General features: G+C 43.9%; 1 protein-coding gene across 1 annotated transcript in view; it reads right to left on the bottom strand.

Annotated features, from left to right (window-relative positions):
• Positions 1 to 5549: 5549 nt before the first annotated feature.
• Positions 5550 to 19399, bottom strand: part of LOC124776853 (alanine and glycine-rich protein-like) — a 153489-nt gene continuing 139639 nt past the window's right edge. Inside the window, exon 6 of the mRNA XM_047252028.1 lies at positions 5550 to 5628. Coding sequence (XP_047107984.1) covers positions 5550 to 5628 — 79 coding nt within the window. The remainder of the gene's footprint in view (positions 5629 to 19399) is intronic.

The following is a 19399-nucleotide window of genomic DNA, read 5'->3' as shown; positions in this document are numbered from 1 at the left end:
AAAATAAGAGAGAATATTGAAGTAGGAATAAAACTTAACGGAATGAAAATAGATATGTTGCGATATGCAGATGATATCGCCATAATTACAGAAAGGAAAGAAGATTTAGAAGCCGCACTCAATGAAATGGAAAACACCTTAAAAGAACAGTATGGAATGAAAATAAATAAGAAAAAGACTAAAGTGATGGTGAGTGGCGCCCTGAACTACAATGAACCCATACGAATAACAATAAAGGGAGAGAAACTAGGGCAGGTTACAGAATTTAACTACTTAGGTAGCAAAATAACAGCAGATGGAAGGAGCAAAAGTGACATTAAAAACAGAATACAACTTGCCAAAATAGCATTCAATGGAAAAAGAAACTTACTGACGAGTAGAAATGTTAGTTTAGACGTAAGAAAGAGAGTCATGAAAACCTATGTGTGGAGTACAGCCCTTTACGGATGTGAAACTTGGACTTGTGGAAAAGAAGAAAAGAGAAGATTAGAGGCATTCGAAATGTGGTGCTACCGGAGAATGGAAAAAATCAGCTGGCGAGACAAGGCTACAAACGAAGATGTCCTCAGAAGAGTGAAAGAAAACAGATCTCTTTGGCGAAATATACAGAAAAGAAGAATAACCTTCATAGGTCACATTTTACGGCATAACAATTTCATTAAGAGAATATTAGAAGGAATCATTGAAGGAAGAACTCGCCGAGGACGACCTAGATTAAGCTACATTCAACAAGTAATAAATGACATCGGGTGCCAGACCTATGCAGATATGAAGAAGAAAGTTGACAAAAGAGCGGAATGGCGTGCTGCTGCCAACCAACCTGTGGGTTGATAACCGAAGAAGAAGAAGAAGAAACGGGAATTTCTCGTTCCATTTTATGTGTTGACAACAAGAGCGTCTGATCACAGAAACAGTAAATAAAATAGCCTTAGGCTGCAGTTATGGTGTTACAAGTTTAACTGTATGATGGATTTTGAGATTTCACGTCTCACCTTTAGATGTACCTGTGCACATAGCAGAAATCTTTTGGAAGATTACATACATCAGTGCATATGTAACAAAAGCCGGCCGCGGTGGTCTAGCGGTTCTAGGCGCTCAGTCCGGAACCGCGCGACTGCTACGGTCGCAGGTTCGAATCCTGCCTCGGGCATGGATGTGTGTGATGTCCTTAGGTTAGCTGGGTTTAGGTAGTTCTAAGTTCTAGGGGACTGATGACCACAGATGTTAAGTCCCATAGTGCTCAGAGCCATTTGAACCATGTAACAAAACATATATTTCCCGGAAAGTATACGCTGTAAGCTAGCCACTCTAACTGTCTTAATGTTAGGTTAGGGGTCTGTGGTCAATCCTAATATATAGGAATTATAATTAGTCATACCGCACCAGTACTCGTTCGATAATATTTCCTGACTTTAAATGCGTGTCATTACACATTGTTATTACTGAAATCCCAGCTGAAGTGAACCTAGCTGCACTGGGAGCACACGAAACGTGACTTTATGGTAATAACGTCACGAGCATGTAGTAGAGGGTGTTTGCACCAGCGCGTCACACAGTGCAGAATGCAGAAGACTCCGCTATGTTGACGACATTCCAAACCCCCACTCCTTGACTTTGCGCAATAGCGCTGTCTCTCTCCTTTCGCTTGTCTCGCTCGCTCAGCTTGCCGCGGCTTTCTCCAAAACTTCACCTGTGTTTTCAACGTCATTGTCAAATGTTTATCTGCAGCGGGTGGAGAGTTTAGTTTCGAGGGACAACACTATCGGTGAAAAAGATATTTAAATAACGATGATAATAATAATAACTTTGAAATCGGATTCAACAGGAAATTATATCTTCTATTTTTCTCCTTTTTTTATTTGTGATAATGTTACTAAGATTTGGAACAAGAGATCGGCTGAGAGCAAATCTTAGAGCATTTTTTTAAATACAGTAATAAATACTAGCACGCAATCTAGTTTATGTACAAGACAAAACAGAAAAAAATACCTTTCACATACACATGAGGAACCAAACACAGAAATAATCTTCGCTGCTTCTCTGTGCACCTTAACATAAATCAGGAAGCGCACATTCAGTTGCTATCGAAAATGGTGTTACAAATACATCAAGTATTGGCTAAGTTAGTAATTCCCGCCGGCCGTGGTGGCCGAGCGGTTCTGTTTTAATAAACAGGTACTGTGAACTATTGTTTTTAATGTAATGCTACACTTGTTTATTTAACAAAATCGACTTTATTTTGCTGTTAGTGATATTGCTGTAGCCGGCCGGCGTGGCCGAGTGGTTCTAGGCGCTATAGCCTGGAACCGCGCGACCGCTACGGTCGCAGGTTCGAATCCTGCCTCGGGCATGGATGTGTGTGATGCCCTTAGGTTAGTTAGGTTTAAGTAGTTCTAAGTTCTAGGGGGCTGATGACCACAGCAGTTAAGTCCCATAGTGCTCAGAGCTATATTGCGGTACATTATCTGGAATCGGTCTGTAAACTCATTCCCAAGGGACTGAGGCGCCTCGACGTTTTTTTCAAAGCGTGCTCCCCGCACAGATAATTTCAAACAAAACCGTAGCATCTTTTTGAACAAAGCACTTTTACAAACCGGATGCCTTATTAAAGGCAAAGTCATATATCGCCTACGTAGCTCAGGAAATTGTTGCCTACTTTTCTGTGAAAGGCTGTGGTTAGGGTGCTGAAGTTGACGTTGGGAACCTTTTATTTCGCCGACCATATCATTGATGAGATTATTTACTCTTTAGAGTTTCAGAGTTAAATCGTTTACAAGAGCCAAAATGTATGCTAAAATTCCTAAATCAAATACCCTCTCAGGGCCACGCAAAAGTGGTTCCGGACGTCCTTTCTGCTCCAAAAACTGAGCCACGCGCAGTCGAAAAACTGAGGAAATCAATAGACGATTCTCTTACATCCGTAATTACTATACCGCAGATTAGGCATTTCGCTTTATCATCACAACTAACAGAAGTATGGAAATATTTGCTTTTCTCTAAGCAGGCTATTCTGTTATTTTAGTAACTGCTTTGCACTTGTCTATTTCAGTGTTAAAAGAGTCGTCTATCAACGCACTCGGCAGCGCACCACGGCGGCTTCACCGTGGAAGCCGAGTTGAGGCGAATTAAGCAGAGTTGGACCGATGCACCGTGCAAACATTCTCTGCACCTTCCTCTGCACGCGAGCGGTTTTCCGTATGTGAAAGGGACTTAATGTAATACAAATGCGTGGTGACTGTGCTCTTGGACATTATTTAACTGATTCTCCTCCACTGGCAATGAATCCAAAACCTTCAGTGCGGATGCACGGTATCCTTCGGTCTACGGCGGGAATCATGAAGACGTGGAAGGGGACTGCGTGTAGATGGCTCTAGTTGAGACTGTGGTTCACCCGGGAGGGTGCTGAGACAGTCCGTGCATTAAAATACTGAGTTCGGATGGCGCAGTGGTTAACTCAGTTGCCTACTTAGCAGGAGATGCTGGGTTCGAGTCCCAGTGCCGCACACATTTGTCACTTGTCGCCACCGACTCCGCATAAAGTCCCTATGCAGCTGATGGCATCAGTTCCTTACCTTTTCTTTCCTTCCTTCTCGCTCCTCCTTCAACTTACCTAATGTAGTAGTTACTACACACGTCAAAAAATTTATGCATCACCACGGTTCCGAGAGTTCAGAAACCTGTACAGAAAATTGGGATAGAGATCAACATAAACATCATTTCCGCCATTTTTATTGCTCACGAAAACCAGACATTGCTTGTTGTACAATCATACAGCGAGACCTTCAGAGGTGGTGGTCCAGAGTGCTGTGCACACCGGTACCTCTAGTACCCAGTAGCACGTCCTCTTGCATTGATGCATGCCAGTATTCGTCGTAGCATACTATCCACAAGTCCATCACGGCACTGTTAGTTCGGATTCTCCCACTCCTCAACGGCGATTCGGCGTAGATCCCTCAGAGAGGTTGGTGTGTCACGTCGTCCATAGACAGCCCTTTTCAATCTACACTACTGGCCATTAAAATTGCTACATCGCGAAGATGACATGCTACAGACGCGAAATTTAACCGTCTGGAAGAAGATAATGTGGTATGCAAATGATTAGCTTTTCAGAGCATTTACACAAAGTTGGCTCCGGTGGCGACACCTACAACGTGCTGACATGAGGAAAGTTTCCAACCGATTTCTCGTACACAAACAGCAGTTGGCCGGCGTTGCCTGTTGAAACGTTGTTGTGATGCCCCGTGTAAGGAGGAGAAATGCGTACCATCACGTTTCCTACCTTGATGGAGGTCGTATTGTAGCCTATCACGATTGCGCTTTATCGTATCGCGACATTGCTGCTCGCGTTGGTCGAGATCCAGTGACTGTTAGCAGAATATGGAATCGGTGGGTTCAGGAGGGTAATGCGGAGCGCCGTGCTGGATCCCAACGGCCTCGGATCAGTAGCAGTCGAGATGACAGGCATCTTATCCGCATGGCTGTAACGGATCGTGCAGCCACGTCTCGATCCTTGAGTCAACAGATGGGAACGTTCGCAAGACAACAACCATCTGGGTGAACGAATGACGAAACGTCATTTTTTCGGATGAATTCAGGTTCTGTTTACAGCTTCATGATGGTCGCATCCGTGTTTGGCGACATCGCGATGAAGCCACAATGGAAGCGTGTTTTCATCGCCACACTGGCATATCACCCGGCGTGATGGTAAGGGGTGCCATTGGTTACACGTCTCGGTCACTTCTTGTTCGCATCGACGGCACTTTGACAGTGGACCTTATATTTCAGATGTGTTACGACTCGTGGCTCTACCCTTCATTCGATCCCTGTGAAACCCTACATTTCAGCAGGATAATGCACGACCGCATGTTGCAGGTCCTGTACGGGCCTTTCTGGATACAGAAAATGTTCAACTGCTGCCCTGGCCACCACAGTCTCCAGATCACTCACCAATTGAAAACGTCTGATCAATGGTGGCCGAGCAACTGGCTCGTCACAATACGCCAGTCACTATTCTTGATGAACTGTGGTATACTGTTGAAGCTGCATGGGCAGCTGTACCTGTACACGCCATTGACTCAATGCTCAGGCGTATGAAGGCCGTTATTACTGCCAGAGGTGGTTGCTCTGGGTACTGATTTCTCGGATCTATGCACCCAATTGCGTGAAAATGTAATCTTATGTCAGTTCTGGTATAAGATATTTGTCCAATGAATACCCGTTTATCATGTGCATTTCTACTTAGTGTAGCAATTTTAATGGTCAGTAGTGTATCCCAGGCAAGTTCGATAGGTTTCATGTCTGGATAACATGCTGGCCACTCTAGTCGAGCGATGTCCTTATCCTGAAGGAAGTCATTCACAAGATGTGCACGATGGGGGCGCGAATTTACGTCCATGAAGACGAATGCCTCGCCAGTATGCTGCCGATGTGGTTGGACTATCGGTAGAAACTGAACTCACGTTACATCTCGCAGATAAAGGTGACAAGTTAGCTGACATCAGAATCAGGCTGAGCGACACGAGAATGTCTGTTTAGGGGCAACAGATTTGTTACGCGTCGACTGTCAGACCAGGCGGCGAGCTGCGGGAAAAAGCGAGCGCGAGGTCTGCGTGATGGGTCGTGTCGGACCTGTGGACAAAGCGCTGTCCGTGTTTACAGTTGCATTCGGCGCGACCGGCTCTTCGGCGGGCGGCTTGATTTAGAGCGAGGGAGTGCCGGCACTTAACGGAGCGCATTAAAGCTTGGCCCGCGACCAGCCAGCCGCGTCGCGCTCCAAGCTGGGCGGCCGTCCGGCACCACCCGGAGTGTGCGTGCGTGTGTGTGTGTGTGTGTGTGTGTGTGTGTGTGTGTGTCGGCAGCAGGGAGGCGCCCTCTGATTGTGTCTTCCGTTCTAAGGCAAAACACTAGGGCAGTCCTTTCAGTTTAGAAGACACATCTCTCCTTCTTACTATCTCGTTGTGGGCAGCGTGAGAGAACAAGTGCAGCAAGACACTTTAAGCGCTACGTAAGACTGGATTAAAGAATTGCTAGTGAACAGAACACAGAATGCCATTATTAGCTGAGAGAAACGTGACCACCACCGCCTATGTTAGACGTAAACGTGTAATAACCACTGACAGACGGAAGGCGGCGGCACTAGCAGTGGAGGGCACATAGAGCGCGTCGGGCGACGCAGACAACAGGGCAGTTGTTGTAATGCGGAAGCGGAGCAGTTTATCTGACGTTCAAAAGGGCATAACCATTGACTTTCCACCCAAAGGAGGAAGCATTTCCGAAACGTTTGTAAATTGTCGTGTGCCGCCGTCGCCGTAGTTGAAGTACGTCGCGCTTGGAAAAAATAGCGCTATCCAAAACCGGCGCCGAGGCAAATGTTGCGCACCACGTGCCATAGATGAGAAGAATGAACGATAGTTGCGGAAATAAGTACGGGAGAATAGACGTGCGACTGTTGAGCAACTGACCGCCCAGACGAACCAAGGTGTTATCAACGGTACCTCCTGAACGACCGATCAGCGAACTTTGCTCCGTATGGGCGTCCTCAGTGGGCCCCTGGTTTCTGCATCCTTGCTGAGTGCTGTTCATCAGCGACGAAAGTTGAAATTTACACTCCAGTGCCGCAACTGCACGTAAACCGAGTGACGACAGATGACCTTTCCAGATGAATCACGTTTTTACGCTTCATCAGGCAGATGGTCGTTGAAACTTCCTGGTAGATTAAAACTGTGTGCCTCACAGCTTTAATTCCGCCAGTACCTCGTCTCGTACCTTCCAAACTTCACGGAAGTTCTCCTGCGAACCTTGCAGAACTAGCACTCCTGGAAGAAAGGATATTGCGGAGACATGGCTTAGCCACAGCCTGGAGGATGTTTCTAGAATGAAATTTTCACTCTACAGCGGAGTGTGCGCTGATACGAAACTTCCTGGCAGGTTAAAACTGTGTGCCGGGCCGAGACTCGAACTCGGGACCTTTGCCTTTCGCGGGCAAGTGCTGCTGTGAAGTTTGGAAGGTAGGAGATGAGGTACTGGCGGAATTAAAGCTGTGAGGACGGGGTCTGAGTCGTGCTTGGGTAGCTCAGTCGGTAGAGCACTTGCCCGCGAAAGGCAAGGGTCCCGACTTCGAGTCTCGGTCGGGCACACAGTTTTAATCTGCCAGGAAGTTTCATATCAGCGCACACTCCGCTGTAGAGTGAAAATTTCATTCTAGATGGTCGTTGGCGAGTACGGCGTGAAACGGGGCGAACACCCTGCAGCGGTCCAGGCCGGAGGAGGGAACGTTATGATTTGGGGAATGTTTTCGTGGCATTCTCTGGGTGATTTCGTCACTACAGAAGGCACAACGTATCAGCAAGTATAAGTATCTATACTTGAGGGCAAAGTCCACCGCTACATTCCGTTTGTTTTCCTCGGAACGGTGGCATCTACCAGCAGGGCAATACAACGCGTCACTCAGCTCGCAGTGTACGAGCGCGGTTCGAAGTTTAACGTGCTGCCCTGGCTGCCATATAACCTGGATTTAAATCCATTCGACTAGGCTGTTCGCGCTCTGGATCCTCAGTCGAGAAACCTAGCGCGGCTCGTCACGGCACTGGAGTTGCCATGGCTCCGCATCCCCGACAGTACTTTACAGAACCTCGTTGATCCTCTTCCTGCACGTCTCGCAGCGGCACGCCCTGCAAAAGGTGGTCATTCAGGCTCCTGGCAGGTGGTCACATTAGTATGACTGGGGAGAGTGGGACCATTACTTCTCACAAGATATATTAATGATATAGTTCCATGAGGCTTTTCCCTAACCGTGCTGTTGCACACAGTGGAGTCGAAACGCTACAAAACTGCGGCAAAATACAGAAAAACGAGGACAATGCTTAGTGCCGAGTCTCGCAGTGTTCCCTTAACATTTACTGTACATAAATACACAAATGTACTACTACACGATTGCGGAACAGGCACTGGTAACAGTCACAAAAAAATGGCTCTGAGCACTCTAGGACTCAACTGCTGAGGTCATAAGTCCCCTAGAACTTAGAACTAATTAAACCTAACTAACCTAAGGACATCACACACATCCATGCCCGACGCAGGATTCGAACCTGCGACCGTAGCGGTCGCACGGTTCCAGACTGAAGTGCCTAGAATCGCTCGGCCACAACGGCCGTCTGGTAACAGTCACACCCATTAAAAAAAATGGTTCAAATGGCTCTGAGCACTATGGGACTTAACATCTATGGTTATCAGTCCCCTAGAACTTAGAACTACTTAAACCCAACTAACCTAAGGACAGCACACAACACCCAGTCATCACGAGGCAGAGAAAATCCCTAACCCCGCCGGGAATCGAACCCGGGAACCCGGGCGTGACCACGAGCTGCGGACACCCATTAAAAAGCTAGGAGTTTTCGTACGGAGCAGTTGAAAGTGTAATCATCGCATAAAACTAAGTTTAGGCATGTTAGGTGCCAGAAGATTCATCGAAAGAGATCTCAGGAAGTGGAAACCGTCCATAATGGAGGTTGCTTACAGATCATTTGTTCGTCCAGTGCTTGGGATTTGTACGAGAGTCGACTCATAGAGGAAATAGAAAAGATCCAAAGAAAGGCAGCGTGTTTCGTTACACGTTCATTAAGAAGCGTTAAATTGTCAGATATATATGAATAAACAAGCAGTCTTCGTTGCAGTGTTAAAATTTTTTTGTTATCTCCTAATGACGCGTTTCATCTACGGAAGAAGTACAAAAGTTTATAATAGTTGCCTCACCCCATTTAGATAGACTGGGTTACCAAGAAAATATTAAACACCTTATTCGCATTTGGAAGGATGGATGCATGGGATTCCGCGCATAGAATATGCCAGCAGGTAAATGCCCCTTGTCAAAGCTTAAAAACACTGCGCGGTGTCCTATAAAATAAACAGAAGATGACCGAAAGGTATTTTTCAAAAATACGGAACCGCCTTGTTTCAAACCCACACGGGAAATAAGTAGATAGCAGAAAACTACCTCGTAACGGCACGTGGCATTGTCCATTGCGAACGAAACGTGATTACGCTCAGTAAAGCTTTAAATCACAAATATTCCGGAGGTATAGTGTATATTCTGGTTGCACACATCACACTGGGTATGAAAACTAGGGCTGGGCGCACGATATTTGCGTTCGAATGGGCTCGAGATTTCCCGATACAGTATCGCGCTTGTTCGAAAAATCGCGTGACATTTTACTCACGCCGAGAGAGTGCAGGAAACAGACAATTAACTGCGAACTAATCGCAACAACAACTCAAAATTTGACAATTTCGTGAAGCACTTGGGGAATTAGTATTAATTTTTTTCTGATGGAGGGTACCACGGCAATGATGACAACGTGGTACTTTCCACTTTCGCTGCTTTAATATTATTTTTTTCACAGCTAATGTCAGCCTTCTAGGCCATTCTCAAGTCATTTTGTAGTTCTGAAATCGAAAATTACACCTTACGAATTGAAATGAAAGCATTTTTAAGTTTGTGTTTTCTATTCGATTTTGTTCATAAATGCTGTCTTGTTGATCTGACAGCTTGTCTTCCAAAAAACATTACTTGAGTGAACCCAATATAATATTTTGTCTGTTTATGAGAGACGGTAATGGTTTACAAAGTAGGCTGCAAATGAGCAGTTTAATTCCTTTTCACGTACTAGAATGACAGATTTTAAACAGTCTGAGAGCAAGGTGTCAAGATTCAGATGAAACAATCAAGACAATTAATTAAAATAATAAAATTATTAATACTAAACAAACGAAATGTATAGTAATAAGGTGGCTGTAATTTTTATTGCGAGGGTGAATTATAGCGTAAAGACCTGGCTTGTAAATAATGTCATCGGATGCCATTAGATTGCGGGATGAGCGAAAGCTCGAATATTGGATAAGTCATGACTGCTATCTTTTATTTGTTCAATTAATGGTTGCCGCTGTTACACATGACCTTAACCATAGAATATATTTCAGTCCATATTTCATAGTTATTTAAACGCTAAGACAGATCGTTGTGATATTATCAACAAAAGTCACTAGATCGCAGGCCGATCAAAAGATGGAACAGAACCTGAGATTCCCCGAACTGTGACGCAAACTGTCCGAAGAGTTCGAGTCGTATACAAACACATCCGTAATGAAAACATACAAGACCCCGAAGTCTAGTGAACGCATCTGTCGGCAGATGGCGCATGCAGGCTGTGAGCTACGATTGTGTTCGACTGCTAAATCTTGTCATAACAAAAGACCATGATAGTTATTATAGAAGACTGCTCTTCTAAAAATTAGAAAGAAAGTAATATGTACGTAGATATGAAGTGAAGAAAGTAATGTGTCAAAACTGGGTTAACGAAGAGAAAAAGGGTTACAGAATCTTATGATTTTACTTCTTAAATGACTCCACTGATGAACCATCTTATTGTCTTCTAGCAGTCATGCGAAGCTTCTTTTACAAAATTAAGTTTCATGGCTCCTATTGCTATTTTTACCGCTCTGTTTGTTTCAGTCAGTTCTTATACTATTTATTTCGGTTAACTTGCTGCATTATTTCATCGCAATATTTTTCCGATTACATGTCTTTTCTCACACTTGCATGTAAGAAAAATATCAGAAAATCCATTTGACTTGTATTTTTCATTTAATATTAATACTTATTCCAGTATTTAATGAGTAGGAAAGACGCCTACATACTGCACTATTCGTTTTTCCTAATACTTCACACCTCCGTATTATTTCCAATTCAGCATGTCTTCGCTTTTAACTACAAGGTAGACTTAGAGAAAGCTTTTGACTGGAATACTCTTTTTGAAATTCTGAAGTTAGCAGGCTATTTACAACCTTAACAGAAACCAGACGCCAGTTATAAGAATCGAGGGGCATCAAGGGGAAGCAGTGGTTGACGGGGGAGTGAGACCGGGCTGTAGCCTATTCCCGATGTTATTCAAATGAAAAAAAAAAATCAGCACACTCCTTATTACTCGCACATACACCGAAAACAAGGACACCAAAAATATAAAGAAGGAACGTACTAACTGCAATAAACGCGCGGATAGACAATATTAGAATGAAATGATCCGGACAGTCAATAGCGTCGTGGAAGTGGAAACAGAGAATGATGACAACTGCAAAAAGACTTCAAGAGAAAGATAATCAGACACACAGCATTAAATGTGACCCACGGAAGAAGAAAAGATCGCTGGTAATTGTGTGCAATGTGCCCAAGGATGTGAAGACAAAGAACTTCTCTGAGATATACAGGGTCTCTCTCCTAAGAGTAGTCAGGCGAATTTTCTCTGTTCCGGTAGATACCTGCAATTTACTTTTTGTAATGTGTAGCTAGAGTGAGCCAAAACCAGTGCTGCTCATCACTGTTTTCATGCGTCGCCCAATGTCGACGGAAAGCTTCGGTTTGTTTTCCGTACGAGCAAAACTATTTCTAAAGAGGAATTTTACGTATTCGTTCGATAGAGTGGTCCCAAATTACTCAAGTGCGATATTTGTTTTATCGCTGTGTTTTAACACGGACATTAAAAACGAAGAATAGCCTAGTACTCCAGAGTGACCAAACAGCGATGCCGTCGCACCTGGAGTAGTGGTTGTTGTTTGTCTTTTACTGTTCCTGTTAACACACATCGAAAAAACGAATATAGCAATAGTTTAATTTGGGACTAGTCTATCGAATGGACACGTAAAATTCCGCTTTAAAAATAATATTGTTCGTAAACGGGAAACAAACCGAAGTTTCCATCGACACTGAGCTGCGTTTGTTTGGGACGACTCAAGCTACACATTGCAAAACAAGTCTGCAAATATCTGCCGAAACACACAAGAAAATTCACTTGACGACTCTTAGGAGACATTCCCTCTATACGAGCTTAAACGGTGTGAGCACATCCAAGAGAAGGAGTGTGAAGAAGAGTTTCGACGGAGATTCCGAACCGAATCCCGAGAGAAAACCTATGTCAATCACGTAATGAGAGTCACTCCTCGTTTTCCTAAGCTTCCGCAGCAAAAGGAAATACTGTATGTCGGTTTTCGGGGACTGGGAATGAATGGTCACTTTGACGTGCTAAAAAGTTATAAATTTTGTGACTTGGGCACACCATAAAAATGTGTAAATGTAAAAAATAAGTGTGCTCCCACTCATGTCGGAACAGGAACAGAAAATATTATTCTCCAAGGAAAGACTCTGCAGCTTATGCAATGCTGTTAGAAAGTCAGCTAGCTAGAACGGACTATGGACCCATCTAAAATACAAATTCTAGAGTAGTCAACTCCATATGAAACATATGAAAATCAAGTAACAGAAAAGACGTTCTGCATGAAACGGAAGCACAAGCTTCCGTCGACAATAGGCATAAATTGGCATCGTGCCATAGCCTGGTTTCAACAACTTTGTATTATACCGCCAGCGAGAAGAGTGTCATATTTTGACCACATTCCAGCCCAATCAGTACACAATTTATTGTGAAGCAGCGTATTCACTTTATGAGTTTCATAGATGACTTGACGTTGCAGAAGCGATTAGTGGTAGCAACGGTAATGGAGCTTGGAAGACAATGAGTAATGATGCAGACAAAGATGTGTTGTATGATAAACGAACTTGCGGTGCAGCAGTCTTGAGCAAATGAAGCTAAAAATTCAGGAAACTTAAACACAGACGGTGTGACGTAATGATCTGTCCAAAAGAAAAGGAGGCACTTGCTCATAAAGTGCAGAATCACACCAGGTGAAGTTCATAAACTTCGTTCGCGAGGAGACATTGTCAGGAATATCTGCGGGGGCTGCTGACAGAAGAGACTTTTTAACTCTTGCAAAGGGAGGCTCCCCAACGTGCGAGCTGCCCAACCTGGTGTCGTATTTACATGGAGCTCCTGCCAAAGCGTATGATAAAAATGGTGACGATTAAGATGACATCGATACCGCACCTGCAGTAGCAATACACAAACCATGCAGGTTCAGCATTATGACAGACCCCAACTATTATCACGTGGAGTGTTGTGACCATGGTAAGAATCGCAAAACACTATGGATGTACGAGTAATAAGGAGTGTTAAAAAAATATTCTAGTATTTCGAGCCCTGCTAAAAATAACATTCAACTGCACGCAGACAATTTAGAATTTGATGTCCAGTTAAGTCGTTTGCAGGTAGTATACTGCAGGTTGCTCTTAGATGTGGTATCAGAGCTGAACATCATAAAGGGAAATCTATTACGCATCCTACTCCCGGGACATTAGACAGGCTTCTTTTGAGAGAGAATAATTTGCCAAAAGAGTTTAAATCATTATGTGGAATCCTTCGGGATGCGTTCACGAGAATAAATGAACCATTCGTCATTGATCTCTTATACGTGAATTTTCTAAAAGCACATGAAAGCGTATACTTTTACTCAACCCTCCTCTCTTCGTAGTGCTCTGTTCACATAAAAGGGTAAATGTACTACAGATTAATGCCACGCGAAGTAAACTAATGGACGAGCTGAGTGTTCATATTGTCTGTTCGCAAGAGCCTTACTGTAGAAACAATAGGCTCCCACATTTTACTGCGGATGTTTTAACAATTACTGGTCACTATGAGGCAACGTCTGCCATTGCCATTACAAGAAGGAAATTCGCTATGACTAAGGAGACACACCTACTCTATACGACACGCAAATGTTCACAGTAGAAGTGAAGGACCCGCAGACAAAATGGGCTGTAGTAAGTACACACATGCAGCATTCTCATCCCAGCGGATCTTTTGTAGATAAATTCAGGGCCGCAGTTCTATGTGGACAAAGTGCTTGTCTCCTTGTCCCAACTGTAGCGAATGCAAAATACTTTCTGTGGCACAGCGGGGAAACTGACGAACGAGGTGAGATGCTAGAGGTTGTAATACAGCAACTGGACCTCATTGTTTTAAATCTAGAAGGCTAGCCGAATACATTTGACCTATGAACAGGTGTTGCCACATACTTAAATGTCACTTTAGCAAACTGCATGGCATCAGATAAGATTAATAGTCGGCAGGTGCTTCAGTGCGTAACATCCGGTGACCGTAATGCAGTTTTCACTGAAGGGGAATGTTGCAACAGTAGAAGGAGACAAACAGAGGAAAGAATGATTGTGCTGGATATAAGGAAGACGGACTGGAATGGCGTAGTTGCCTACACTGCAACATTTCTTATGGAATCGCTTCCGGTACGGGTAGACTTGAGGGCGCAGCTCCTAACTAAACCCTTGCAAAGATCACAAGACATTTATATCCCTAAGAAAAAAGCAAACATTCAGGCTACAATTCTGCGGCGACCAGAACTTTCCATGCTGAGGCAAAGTGTAAGATGAAGAACAAAAAGCTTATCAACCCGCTTTAGGGTAAACAGAGTAGACTGCGAGGCTCCATGAACACAAGGCAATTAAGATGCGCTACAAAACATTGCTTCAGGAAACTAAAAGAATACACTGGGAGAAGTTACTGCGAAGGCAGCCACAGTTTGGCATAAGTGGAAAGCAGAATACGTTATAGACGGGAAAGCTTAAGTTTCCTTCTGTCATGTCCACAACTCGTGGAGAGGATGGTTCACTGACGGCTGAATGGGCTCAGCAGAATATCTGCTAACCGTCCTTCTTCCTGATGACAAACCAAAAACAGGTACTGAAATACACGCCCAGATTAGAAAGCAACTAGATAACAAATACAGCATTCAGATGTTGTTTCTATCTTTCGCTCAAAAAGAAGTTTCTGTCGCAATTTCCAATCTCAAAGCTATAAAGGCACCTGGTCCAGGTAGCGTCTACCCTGAGGTCGTGCGGACGGTAGGTCCTGTGACAGTGCCTTACTTGACAGCATTACAAAGCGAGGCTTCGTGTATAGTCAGGATCCCAGCAATCTCGAAAACAACTAGGGAAGTAGTGCTTAAAAAGAGAAAGAATAAAAATCCCCTGTCACTGAAAACCTACAGACCCATTTGCTTATTAAGCGTCTGGGCCAAACTTCAGGAGAGTCTACTTTGTGACCGACTGCAGAGGCACAGGAGGCTGTTGGGTCTGAACCAGTGTCAGTACTGATTGCGAAAAAGGAAGTTTATAGATAATGTGGTTAATAGAGCTCTACAAAATGTAGAAAATTCGACTGTGAAGTATAGAGTTGCGCTCATTATTGACGCATTCGATAATCCGTGGTGGCATGCGATGTTCGGTCGCCTCCGAGATCTCAGGGTACCAAAACATCTGTACATCTGTAGTGGACGTGAAGTGCAGTGGATTGCAGGGCAGACCAAAGTAATGAAAAAGAATATCAAAGGCTGACCTCAAGTCTCTATAAGTGGTCCATTGTTCTGGGCTCCTGGCTTAGCACTGAACCCCCAATTCCTCTAGACGAGAAAAGAGACTTTCTAGAACATGAAAATCTACTACTCAGAAAGCGACCAAAATTATGCACAATATTGCCAGTGCGGGCACTATTGACTATAAATAACCGTTGCATATGCTACCGTTATATCACGAAGCAGTCTTAAGCGTTATTGTGGGTTTCGCTTTCAGCTTCTGGGTGCATAGCCTTCGACTAGAGAACTTCGGAACGATACTGTGGCAAATTCAGTTGAGCGTACTTCTGAGTCTTACTGGTGCCTTTTGCACTTCATCCACCGAGCCTTCAATAGTGATACTACCAGGTGGCTTTCGCTTTATTCCTTTCACTCAATCCATATTCATCTACGATTTTGCCATCTTTTCTTTCTCCTACTATGAAATTCAAGTAGCCTATCACAATTAAATTTTGGTCTCCCGTAAGTATCCGAATAATTTCTTTTATCTCATAATATATTTCTTCACTCTGTTCATCAAGTGCAGGTATGCTGACGCTGATCGAGAGATCAACACCGGCACCCAGCGGCAGCCGCCGACTAACAGCACCGCACAACGTCAAAGGTATCGTCATGCATGATACCCACTACTAACAAAGCCTACCCTTGCATGACCTGTCGCACGCAGCAAGACATCCGCTACTGCTCTTACTACCCGACCTAACTATCGCAGAGGTTTTTTCCCCCTTGGCTCTTGCCTTGGCACTTTTTTTCCTCTGCCCTTCAAACCGCTATCCTTCGTTCGACTTTCGATAGAATCTGTCTCCAGATGAGCGCGTATTAATGGTTAACCTTAACCAGACGTACGCAAACATCGCAGTAACCACATCCTGCGACAATTCACTCTACTGAAAACTAACCCTTATGCAGAGATAGCTTTTGAGTTGGCCATCATGTCAGTGTGGGCGTGGACGGGCTCTACCTCTATTAAAAAAAAGTTCCGCCAAGTAGGATTTTTAATTTCGTAGTAGCACAATTGGGCTTGTTCAACCATCTTGAATTTACTTGGAAGGATACAGCGAGAGAGGAGATGAAAGATGGGTGAGGGGTTGGTTGGGGAAGTGGAGAGGAGAGGAAAGGAAAGGAAGGAGGTCAGTCACGTGACAGATACGGGTGAGTGGCGTGTCCGGTGATTTATCGGGAGTTGTGGCTGTCGCTGTCTTGAATTGTGAGATCATGAATGTTCACCTGTTGATCAACTTCATGATCTTCACCTGATTACATTGTCTATACAAAACTATCTGGGCACCCTACATAATGCGGAATTAACCACCAAATGTCACGAGAGTGGAAGAATTTCAACATCTTATCATTGATGACATGCCGATTTTTATCATAAAATACTCTAATATTCGTTGTCAAGAATTACACACTGAACTCCAATTTTTGTTTGAATTGAACTGTAGAAATTTCTGCCTTTAGTTTAAAAATTGTTCAAGATTTAACATGAACCACATTCCAATCTTTGGAATGGTTGAGTGCACCACGACTGTAGATTCCCTTAGACATTTAAGAAAATGGCACATTGCTGTCCATACATAGTTCGATGCAGCTAGACGATACTAATAACAAATGTGAGATGCTGAAGAAGCTCACCTTTTAAATCGGATAATAATGAAATGTGTAATAATGGCATGCGTAAGACGAGAACGAGACATCAGACATAACAGTTTTGCTTTTCAGTAGCGTAGTCGTTTGTTATGGTAGCTGCACGTCGCCGACATAAATATCAACAAACACTACTTTTGTTTCTTTCCGACAAAGTTACAAAACACATTTACAGTAGTTACCGGTGCGCTAGTCATCTTCAGAATCCATACGTCATGAGCGTCATATGGCGAAAGGAGCGCTCACAACGTACGTTGTTATGTTGTACACGCTTTGTTCGCCATAAGCCATATATGATGCATGGCTTTAGAAAACAGTCAATATTTGGCGAAACTGCGTAAACGTGTGTTCTGAGACAGTTTAAAACAAATAAATAGAAGTGCTAATAGGCTAATAACTTTTCTCCATAGGCAGAATGTCGTATTTTTCTACTTGTCTAGGACATTAAGGTGGGATTCCCACAATGGCACAAGCGTTAAGTTACGAATATGCGACTGACTTCAGTTTTATTAACTAGTGGTATGTGAAGGAGAACAATTAATATTTGTAAATGGGATGCTTAAACTGACTGTTATTTTATTCTAATAAGCATCGCGATATTTAATAAAACCTCAGTCAGACTTAATAAGCTCACGTGACTCCTGCTGAGGGCTAGGGCAGTGAGCCCCGACAGCACTCTCTTATTTCAAGTGAATTAAATTTGTGTCCAAACGGATTTAGTAATTAGTGATCAAGAGCAACAGCACTGGAATGGATAGCAGGTACAGTCAGCTCGTACATACATCAGTACATAAACAGTTTACTGCTGATTGCTAATTAAAGGCACAGACTCACTGACCCGACAACACAAAATATGAGCTGCTAAACCATCCAGTTCCGTATCTTCTGGATAGGGCGGCAGTGTACAGTTCCCGAGACACGAAGGCCAGCATCGAGTGAGTGGCTGCTGGACCCAGAGGAGGCCCGCGGCCGATGGGCGACAGTGAGCGTTCCAGCATGTCGTGGTGCGGGTGGACCGGGATTTCATTCAGCGACGGACCCAATCGGTCCCTTATGTTTATCGTTCCTCGATTCCACCAAGAGGAGCATGGCCGTCAGTCGCTGGAAATTACAGCCTCATAGCCGAGAAATAAAGTAAATTTAAAACTGATAGCAGAATTTTTCAAATAAAAGCAAACGAAACAGATGTATTGCTCAAATAACTTACGGGAATGAAATTGGGTGAAGTCGTAAAAACCGCCAATATTTCGTCAGGTGATCGGCCCGTTATTTTCAAGGCAAAACTTCAGCAACTAAGCGTTGCGCAACTTAAATTAAATTATGTAACAGCTCCACGTCAGCCACTACATGGTTCTATGAATGTTAAGAGCAGTGTAGCCAGCCGTTGTGTACAGCATCTAATACGGCTACGTTGGGTCAGAGAGGCATTAGTGGCCACTGGTCAGCATCCATTGTCAGGTTGGTACAGGTAGAAATCGTTTACGCTCTCTGGGACCTTCCGGCCACCGTGTGTGGACCACGGACGGGAAAGGCGATTAGGTTATTCTTCCCTAGGGCGCCGGTGCGTACAGATGTTCTGAGTAGCATCTCTGTTTATGGAGTTCAAATGTGGAACAGCTTTGAGTTCCCGGTAGTCACTCTGGTGCGTGGCATTGTTAATCTTCCCGCATCAACTAATTCAATCAGGGAACGGTGTTTATTTCAGTAATATTCAGTTTATTAGATGAGATCTTTTGTGCAAATATAACTTGTGGACGAGCGGTGCCACCACATGTTGTACAGCTTTAGTTAGTTTACCTTCTTATATATGAATGTGTTGTGTGCTTTGTGAAATGCTTGAGCTAAATTTTATTTAATTTACCGTCCAGTTTGTGTTTCATTCTCACGGACTTGGTAGCCCGTACTCTGGTGCACCACGTGTGTTTCTTTGTACACCATGACACTGCAATTCGACGTAAGCACCTCTCGTGTTCGAACTGAAGCCTTAGTTTCATGAGTAGATGTGTTATGGTTTGGTAAATTTATTTACAAAATTACAGAACTGTATGGCATTTTAGATGTGGCGTTTGTTCTCTAAATGTTCAAATGTGTGTGAAATCTTATGGGACTTAACTGCTAAGGTCATCAGTCCCTAAGCTTACACACTACTTAACCTAAATTATCCTAAGGACAAACACACACACCCATGCCCGAGGGAGGACTCGAACCTCCGCCGGGACCAGCCGCACAGTCAATGACTGCAAAGCCTCAAACCGCTCGGCTAATCCCGCGCGGCTTTGTTCTCTAAAATTTACCGTTAAAGGCAGTCGCGCCATGACCTGATGCGCTTACATGTGGGTTAGGGAAGCTTTTTTCTAAATTCTATCTTTCGTTGTGTGAGTGACCAATGTGAACGAGGCTTGTGTGATCTTGATAAATCGCATCCAATGATTTATCAGCCTTGTCC

Source organism: Schistocerca piceifrons, chromosome 1 (assembly GCF_021461385.2).
Source record: "Schistocerca piceifrons isolate TAMUIC-IGC-003096 chromosome 1, iqSchPice1.1, whole genome shotgun sequence".
Taxonomy (NCBI): Eukaryota; Metazoa; Arthropoda; class Insecta; order Orthoptera; family Acrididae; genus Schistocerca; species Schistocerca piceifrons.
The sequence above is the reverse complement of the archived record's forward strand: the minus strand, read 5'-3'. Positions and strand labels throughout refer to the sequence as shown.